This window comes from Vicia villosa, linkage group LG5, assembly GCF_029867415.1.
Source record: "Vicia villosa cultivar HV-30 ecotype Madison, WI linkage group LG5, Vvil1.0, whole genome shotgun sequence".
NCBI lineage: Eukaryota > Viridiplantae > Streptophyta > Magnoliopsida > Fabales > Fabaceae > Vicia > Vicia villosa.
In genome coordinates this window covers 99,491,350-99,501,458 of record NC_081184.1, presented here as the reverse complement: position 1 = coordinate 99,501,458, position 10,109 = coordinate 99,491,350, and the positions used below count along the sequence as shown (strand labels likewise).

The 10,109-nt window shown below is 31.9% G+C and overlaps 1 protein-coding gene across 1 annotated transcript; it reads right to left on the bottom strand.

Moving 5' to 3' along the window:
• Window positions 1–2,272: 2,272 nt before the first annotated feature.
• LOC131601876 (BEL1-like homeodomain protein 8) lies at window positions 2,273–9,946 on the bottom strand. Its single transcript, XM_058873786.1, has 5 exons — window positions 9,454–9,946; window positions 8,130–9,336; window positions 3,623–4,023; window positions 3,091–3,151; window positions 2,273–2,977 (listed from the first exon to the last, which is right to left on the bottom strand). The coding sequence occupies exons 2-5, from the start codon at window positions 9,294–9,296 to the stop codon at window positions 2,534–2,536; spliced, it is 2,073 nt and encodes a 690-aa protein (XP_058729769.1). The 5' UTR covers window positions 9,297–9,336; window positions 9,454–9,946; the 3' UTR covers window positions 2,273–2,533.
• Between the last annotated feature and the right edge of the window lie 163 nt (window positions 9,947–10,109).

Genomic DNA, 10,109 nt, shown 5'->3' with positions numbered 1-10,109 from the left:
GTCCCAAACTCTAATCCTGCAGGGTAACATTACTATTAGCAAAGATGACAATACAATCAAGAGAACGAGTTAAATGACTGATTGAAAGTAAATTAAATGGACAATTAGGTACATAAAGAATATAAGTAATAGAGAAAGAAGGTAAAATTTTAATAGTACCAATCCCTTCTGATCAGGTTTGAGAACCATTTGCAGATGTTATAGTAGGCAAGAAACCAAAGATAGAGAAGAAAAAAGATTTTTATTACCGTTAACATGATCAGACGCACCAAAATCAATGACACAAGATCCAAGAGAAGATTATTGAGAAAGGCAAACAAATGAGTTACCAGTGTGTGGAACCGAAGCAATAGAGTCCAAGTTCTGATAATTTTGGTATCACCTAAGAAAATCATCATAACTTGGCGTAAAGTTCTAAGGAGTAGCCATGAGTATATAAAGAAAGAAAATATCACACGAACCGGGTGAAAAAAGCTCGGTTTGAACAAGATCACAGTTTTTCGTGAGTGGAAAATAGAATCTGAGGTCGAATCTGGAACAAGTGCAAGAAGAGTGGGATGGTGGAAAATTCGTCGGTATCAGCCGGCGGGCGCGGTGTCACACACGGTTCAGGTGGCGGCACGTGAGGCCCACACACGGAGATGGAGGTGGCATGTGTGGGCGCGTGTGCAGGCTTCTAATGGTGAAAATTTCGAAAAATGGCCCAATCAGAGGAGGTGCTTTTTACGGTAGTGTGGGTTTGCCGGAAGGTCCCCATAAATAGTGGCAACGACAGTGAGTTGGTGATCGGAGAAATTCCAAAACTGATGCCGAAATGAGTCACGACAGTGTATGGAAGGCAAATTGGAGGTATGACACAGTTTGCCAAAGATTTCTCACCGTAAGACAATGGTTCAACCGAATAAAGCACAATGAAAAGTTATCTTTCAGTAGGCTCTGTTACCATGTTAAATTACGAGAGACTAAGAGACATTTGAATAAACAATATATTTTTAAAAGCACTACGGAGATTGTATTATATATAGAGAGAGAGATTTATAGCTAATTACATGATATAATCGATGTGGTACTTTTAATATATACAAATATTCTTAACACTATATATCAACAATTTCAAACCGACTTAAATACATACTTTTTCTCTCGGATAATAATAGAAATCGAGAGGTATGTGGCGCATATTTTATAGTTTTGAAAATAATTCAATGTTTTTATCGGAGATCGAACCAATGACCAATACAATTTTTCCTTCGGTGGATCTATAGCCAATGGGAAAAGTGGCAAGTTTTCATGACGTCTTTCGTTAACTCGCCTGTAAAATCGAGGTAAAACCCCTTTTTCAATAGGAATAAAATGTGTTTTTCGTAGTAGTGCTAAATACACAATAACTTTCAAGAGCAGATTTGATACCTGATGGATCCAAATCGCTTGTCGAAATTGACCTGACTACTGTTGCTGCCGACCCGGCGACCACTGATTCTTGCCGCCGATCAAATCTACCGCTGGTTCTGTTGTCGTATCGGCCCGCCGCTGGTCTTCTTCAACTTCTGGGCTAATTTCTGCTTTATGCAATTTTAAAACATACTTCAATATGTACTCTAGACGATCCTTTTCTGGTTTTTGTTTCTTTGATAAATATCGTTTTTATTGGAGGACTAAAAAACAACTAATTATATCAAGATCTTCATCAAAAGCGAAATATTGAGCCTTGACAGTTGCAATATTTGAAGTCTAATGTTTGTCGTACTTATGTGTGACATGCAAGTTCAATGTGCTTATGCATCTGTCATTCATTGTGACAACCAAATACAGAATGGTGAACATTTGCCATTCTCCAACTTCTGAGGGAATATTAAGCAATAAAGATGAGATAATAGAGAAACCTAATCCACTGACTCTAACGAATTACAATACAAGTAGTTAGACATTAGTTAGTTAGAGAAGTGGTTAATGGTTAAAACTATCAGTTAGTGCTAATTACATCAGCTTCTTGAGATTCAAGCTACCTTGATTTGTTGAAACAGATTCAAGGTGCGGCAAAATAGTATGGTCAACATCACATTCAATTTAAATCCCAAATTATGATTATAATTACACAGAAATGGATGATCGTATGCTAGTTTAATCTTAATGTCACCACTTCCTTCCATCCAAAACGCACTCAAAACAACGCACTCAAAATAACGCACTAAAAACACATTGATCAATCGCCTGTGAAGTACAGACACATATAAACACCAAATACGGTACTAATAAATCGACACCAATAATCTTAAAAAATAATTTAATTAATTATAACTGCATGTATCATTGTCCTGACATCAAGATTACGAGATGACAACTACACTTATATGAATGAAATCTCGAAGTTACATAGTTTCTTAATGACTATTTCTCTCAACCTACCTCGATTTTGCATACTTTGCCAAGTTGAAAAGTAAATGGAGCCTCTAATCCAATTCACCTAAACTTCAAGCCTAATCCAAATATTATTTGTTCATTTCTATCACCAAATCTCTAGAAAACATTATAATCAACCCACAAAATCATGGATCATGTGTCCTCCATACTGATGTCTAAGCTCTACCTCCTGCTGCAACTGTTGTTGCTGTTGTTGTACACTTTCAACCCCATGTCTAAGACCCAAAGTCAGTGACACAGATCCATTTTGATAAGGCAAAAAACCCATATCCATGTTTGGTGTAATCTCATTTTCCATTTTAGATCTCTTCTCATGAATGTTATTATTCCATTGCTCTTCGTTTGTAATTACCTTTTCAACATTGTGAATGCCCGAAGACGATGACCCCATTTCCAAACACTGGAATTTCCGTTCATGTGTTCCAACTCTGTAGGGTTCGTTTTTGTTATTGTTCTGATTCTGAGCTTCTATTGCGCCTTTTGATTCAAGCATGTGTATTTCTTCAACCATCGGTTTCCATACACGAACTCGAGCATTTATGAACCAATTGGATACCTATGTGACATCGATATTGCAGCAGTAATGATAAAAATTGACATGAAGTTTGGATATTGAAAACAAAAACAATTAAAGTAACAATTATTGATTCAAAAGAAGTAGACTCCTACCTGGTTTCTTGATAGACCTGTTTGTGTAGCCAACATGTGTTTATCAGTATCTGTAGGGTACCTAAAATGATATTTAACAGCAAAACAAAATCATAATTTAATCATTTTATCTATGAAACGCAAAAATAGACACGAACACGAGAAGCTATTTTGACACTAACACGTTGACACAGATATAAATTTGATAAAATGAAATGATGAAATACTCCAAACACAGATTGAAACGATAAAACCACCAAATGATGAAACCTAGTGTCTGTCTAGTGTCCGAAACATGTCATTATCAGACATACACTGAAGCGTTTGTCTAGTGTGCAACATATGTCAGTATCAAACATCTACAGATAGTATACACGAGAGACTAGAGCGTCTGTCTGGTGTTCAACAGGTGTCAGTATCAGACATCAACAAGTAGTATAATTCTATGTCAATGTCTGATACTGGTGTTGGACACTAGACACACATTCGTCTGAAGTGTCAGTTTCTTTATTGTTTTTCAAAAAAATAGACGTTGAGAAAGACAGAAACATACGGATGAAGAAAATGCTCAAACAACCAAGCTTTAAGAATAGCCACTGAACGTTCAGGTAAGCCTCTCTGTGGTCTCCAAACATGTTGCTGAGGTTCAGCAAAGTCAATATTACTGTTCTTCTGTAAGCTATGATTCATGAACCTTAGCCTTGTCATATTATTACTGTCACTTTTAGTGCTACTACATGTGGTGTTTGGTAGTACTGAAAAGTCCTCTCCCAATGCTTGGCATGTATGCTTGAGTTGATCTGTGATAGCATTTTTGAGGCATTTGAAGTGTCTTGATAGTGACTTAAGAGCCATTGAAATGTATGGTGTAGCTGAACTTAGACCTGCTACGGACTCAAATGATGAAACCACCATTTGCATTTGTTGATGGTATTGCTTGTATCTTCTTGTAACCTATATATTCCAAAATGCAACACTAATGTCAATACCATTTTTAACCAATAACTAAAATTTGTTTGAACAAATGTAGAGTGCTAATGACACAAACACGGACACGAGGTATTAGACAGACAGTGCGTCTAAGAGGTATTGTCTGCTTTAGGTTTATGTTTGAGCCTTGACAATTTTGTCCTTTGTAAAAGACTATTCGTTATGTTAAAGAGTGTGATTATAGGATATAAACTATTCAAGACCTCAATTCCTAAATAATATGAGATTTTTTGGTGTATCATAATCACTGTAGTATTGATACCTCTGAAAAATTGTGTGTCTCTCTGTCAACATTTGAGTCTGAAACCAACATTGACACCCGTGATTACGCTTAATTTATTCGTTTTTTCAATATTATCGATGTCAACGTGTCAGTGTCTGTATCGTGTTTCTAGTGTCCGTGCTTCATAGATCAAAATATTAGCTTAAACAATATTAAACTTATTCTAACAAATCTTCAACTACATCGAATACAGACACCAGACACACCTTCGATCAAAATTTTAAATTTTTAAATGCAGATAAGTAGAATGCAAAGAATAAATCCTGATAAAACTGTTCAAGACAAAAAGTAGTATTCTTATTGCATCTGATAATATACTGATTAATACAAAAAGCAATTTTTGCTTTTTGCACAGAAGCTGTAATTTTGTAAAGGAACTTTTTTTAATTATTTACTTTTATCTCTGTTTCACTTTTTTTCTCCCTATAAAAATCTATTCATCATAGATTTTTATACCATTCATCTTGTTGTGAATAAGAAAGTTCTTTAAACCACAACAGAAAAAGTTAAAGTTATTGAAACCATGCACTCTAAGCAACACTAAATTATGATGAGATATTTTATACTGTTGTAACAACCACAATTACTATATTAAGGTAAAAATATTAGTAGATACTGTTTTGAATTAGCTAGATGACAAAATAAGGCAGGTAGGGTATTCTCTCAAACTCTTCTATAGAGTTCTGAACAAAGTACCTTTAGAAAATGAATTGTTATCCAAAAGCACTGTTTTGCTTGGATTTTGGACCAATAGAATGATTTATCAATAACTATACAAGATGCCAATCACTGTTTCTCAACTTTTTAGAGACAAAGATTGAGTTTTGCTCATTTCATTCTTTTGGATTGCATTAAACAACAGTCATTTAAACCTAGCCACATATTAGACTGCAACATTGCAATTGTCACTGCCAGTTATGGCAAATGCAATTTCGGTTACATCAACTGCACTTTTAATTTTTCGAGGATCCTCTATGCGTGCAAGGGCAGAGACTATTTTTAGTTAAGCCTAGTCACATAATACAATCAAGAATATGATTTGAGGATATACTTTACACTCAATTGTAGAGACTAATCTCTATATTTTGTTAAACCTATTCACATATTACAATCAAACATATGATTTGAGAAGATTTTAGTGTATCGTATTCGTGCAATACAGAGACTAATCTCTCCAGGTTGAAAAAACCACAATAAACGACAAAGTTCTTACTCGTGAGAATTTAACATTCTAGTTCGAACTCATAACTTCTAGTTAAACTATTATATTGTTCAATTGCTCTTGAATATTCCAATTTACTATTCAGCTAGGAGAATCAATTTTATATAGTTAATTTATTTAAATTTAACTTTGATGACAAATCATATGAAAGGTAAGATCTCTAGACCCTTAGGCCATACCCTACACAAAAAATAGAATAAAAAGAAAACAAAATAGGGAAGATTCCCATCTAGCACTTCAATCAATCCCATTAAAAGCATAAATATAACTCAACAGTGATTCTAAATTAGGGAACTACAATATGACAAATTATAGTACATTATAAAAATGAAAACATTTATACTTAACATGTAGAAAAATAAGCGATTTAATTAATGATTTTTTATGCTAATTTGTAATAAAATACTTTGTAATTAGGGTTCAAATGAATCGAGTCGAGTTGAACTTACTTCAGCTCGGTTCAACTCGTTAAGAATTGGTTCAACTTAAATATCAGTTTGAGTCGTTAGAAGTTTACGAACAACTTAGTCAACTTGTTAGATTTACCTCGTTAGATTTAACTCGTTTGTTTCACGAACTTAAAAGTTATTTTTTAAAGTTAATTTTTTAATATTTTAAATTTATTGTTTTTAATTAAAAAATATAAAAATAAAATAAAAGTTATAAGATTGGAATTTTTACAACTTCGATTTTATTTGTATAATCATTTTTAAAAATGTTTTTCCCCCTTGAGAATATAAATTATCAATTAAAGCCGTTAGATTAAAAAAAAATATATAGGGTTAAAATTTGGAGTAAATCTTTAAACCTACTATTAAAAACAATATAATTTATCTCATATATAATCGAATTGACTCATGAACTTAACAAGTTGAATTATGTATAGTTCAAATTCGACTCATTTAACTAACTAACTTAGTTTTTAATTCATAGTCAGCTTATTTATTTTATGAACTTAATTCAACGATTTAATTATTGAACCGATTTCCAAATTATTTTTGAATTGATTCGATTTATTCTCAGCCCTAATTATATTTATAAAAGAAACTAGAACTGATGCTCAAAAGTAGTTTATTATATAAGCATATTACTTAATAAACTTCTTTTGGTGAAAATGAATGTATTTAAATTTAACATAGATAAGTAAGTAATTTGTTAATAAATAATATTCTAAACTAGTTTTGTAATAAATTACCTAGGCTTCTAATAGAAAGCAACTTGTTAATGACATTCAAAAGTAGTATCTTTAAAGCATTATTAAATTAATTTCCTTTGATGACAAAACGTTTGGCAAGATTTTTTTACTATACACTTTTCCATTATTATCACTAACAGGTGGAATAGATCTGATCGACATGAATATGCTATCTTATCTATAATAATTTTAAATTATGAAAGACATTTATTATAAATTAATAAAGAAGACTAAAACTATTATAGAAATCTATTTAGATCCAAAATAAATAAACTCTATAATATTTTTTTGAAAACTTTTTGGACCTACTAAGTCAGCATATCCAGATAAATATGAATAATATTCTATTATATATTAGATTTTAAGTTTATTGGTTCATATTAATGTTTTTGTATATTTTAATGTGTTAATATAAATTAAAATTGAATATAATAATATATAAAATCAATTTCTCAAAAATATTGTGTTAAACAACAAAATTGAGATAACTCATTAATCTAGTACATGTTTGTATATGCATTTAAACTCATGTTTAAATGATCCTCCACTGTAATAACCAGAAAGGACAAATTGTAGCTTCTACATAAATGTGATAATTTACACAAATTTTGGATAACCCTCACCATCCCAAACATGCTACGAGTCTATTTAAACAGGTTTTAAAATATTTATTCAAATATATTAATTTAAAAGAAGATTTTAAATAGATTAAAATGTTATAATGTAATGGAGACCTAATTATGAATCTATGACACACTTTGACCCCAACCTGAAAATATTTAATTTTTTAGACCAAACTTCAATTTAGTCTTATAAAATCTAATCCTTCCGGCTTATTCTCACAACTTTTCAAGTGTAATATCTATAACTTTTTTTATATTTTAGTCTCTACTTAATGTTAGTTACTATTTAAGTCGGTAGAGAGATTACAAGCACTCATTTTTTCTTTCTAAGAAAGTTCTAAAATTTTGATATAATTTAAAAACTTTGATCATACTAAGACAAAAATAGAAGCATGTAAACTTTATTTTTTCATTTTTCTTATGGTTGAATATGAACTTTGTTAAAAACTTTGATCATACAAAGACAAAAATAATTTTACATTGTTATCTTATTTATCAATCATTCATGTCATATAATTTTTTTTAAAATAACACAATAATTTAAAGTTTAATATGAATTTGACACTTAACATTGGTTACCAGTATAAAAATATTTTCTTTTTTTTATATTAAAACAGTAAATTTCTGACTCAGACATTAATTAACTCCGACAAAAACATAATAAAGACACAGCAAAAAAAACATAGTACATAAATTAAAACAGGCTAGAATATAACAAGGGTTACATGAACAGTTCAGAAAACCTACCTCTTCTTGCATGAACAGTAGTTGAGCCTTATTCTTTTGGCACTCAGGTCGAGAACTAGAAGAAGTAAGACAAAAATTATTCCCAACTCCTCCTCCATCATCAGCAACAACAGCAGCACTATTCTCTTTCTCTTTTGAACCATAAAACATAGAGCATGAACCACCTGAACTACTACTACCTTTCCCAGTTTCATTATCTTCAACATTAACATTAACATCTCGAGAAACCCATTTTGGAACATTGTCACATGATTTTGCCGTATTTTGAACATTTTGACAGCAACATTCCTCTAACAACTGTTGACAAGGTTTTAAAAACCTTGAATTTTTCAGTATTGTTGCGTATCCAGTAAAGGGTCCAAGAGGACCAACGTTCCTAAAACCGCTACTTGTAGTAGTAGTGGTAGTACTGTTTGGAGAGACTCCAATTGGTTCTGCTTGATGAATTGGTTTCACAACATTTAAGAAAGACCCTTGTTCAAAATTTGAAGCAGAAGGTGAATGTTTAGATTGCGAAGAATTTGATGAAAGTGACAACGATAAACCTTGTGGATTATTACAATCATTAAAGAAAGAACCCGTGTTGTTATTGTTATTGTTGTCAACAATATTAACACCTCTATTTGTCCACAAATTAGCTTGATTTTCATGAAACACATTATGACTACTATTCCCACCTCCCCAAACACCATGATGCATTAAAGAAGCAACTTCTGAAGTACTTTGAGGACTAATAGAACTTGAAGACTTGAAAATATCACTATGGTTAAGCTCAGAAGGCAAAAAAACATTCTGATTCGTTTCATTTGCATAATAATAACTCAACCTGTTATTGTTGTTATTGCTACTTGGTTCACCTAGCTCATGATAGTACTCCAAGGGGTTTCTGTGTAACGGATTTGGCGGTGTCGAAAAACTGTTCATCATCTGATCAGATGAATAAAGACCAGCTTCACCAACATCATCATCTTCAAGCATATTGTTGTTGGAATTTCTGAGTTGATGATGAAGTTGAAGATGAAGATCCATGTTGAAACCTTGTTGTGGTTGTTGGTGTAATGATAATAATTGTTCTATGTTGTTGTTGTTGTTAGGAAACTCTTGATTCTGGATTCTCAATTTGTCACGCCTAATTTGTTGTGCAACATGCAATTGTTCAGGCCTCATCTCATATGAGGTTTCAACTTTCAAACACCAAATTAATTAACTGCCATAAAAATACACAAAAAATAATAAAAAAAATTATAAATATAATTACTCAACAATAAAAAAAATAATATAATAATAACATTCATAACAAAAGCAAATTAAGAAAACAAACTACCTGTTTTTATTTTTTTTGTCTCTTAACTTTTCATACTTTCTTTCTTTCTAGCTTTATAATTTTTGTGTAACCACAAAAACAAAAGAAAACTTGAATCTTCTGCAGTATAGGCTTTACGGTGCAACTTCAACTCAAACAAAACAAGAGAGTTAGGTTAGGAACTTCCAAATTCCAACACCTAAAGAAGAAAACGAGAACAACAACTAGTGAAAGTAAACCCTAGGTAGCTCTTGATTTCTACTACAAGAACTCAAATGGATCTGAAGGTTATTGGTTGAAGTAAATTAACCTTGAAAGTGAGGTGTTAGGGAAAAGTGAAGATTGTTGAGGATAGAAAGATGGAGGAAGCAAGGTGTGTGAAAGAAAAACAATGATTGCGGAAAAGATTTTGGATCCGTTAGCTTTCACGTCTAAATTAACGTCAACTCACTTTTTTTTATGTGGTTAAATTAAAATTACTCTTTGTTGGAATATTGATGAGGAAATGTGTGACGTTATTGTTGTGAGTGGTGTGAGTGGGGTGAAAGTGTGAAACTCAACTCCAACATTATTTGTGGGTCCTTTTGGTTTTTCTCTTTTTTTCACGGTTTTATTATCTGTATTGGTTCCTTACTTTTGCTACTTTTAATTACTAACTTCTCATGTATCGATTCTGT

Coding starts and splice junctions, on each gene's coding strand:
- LOC131601876 (XM_058873786.1), bottom strand. CDS start 9,296: ATGAGGCCTGAACAATTGCATGTTGCACAACAAATTAGGCGTGACAAA. Junction 3,152..3,622: donor TTTGAGCATTTTCTTCATCC/GTATGTTTCTGT, acceptor ATATCATTTTAG/GTACCCTACAGATACTGATA. Junction 2,978..3,090: donor CAGGTCTATCAAGAAACCAG/GTAGGAGTCTAC, acceptor GATGTCACATAG/GTATCCAATTGGTTCATAAA.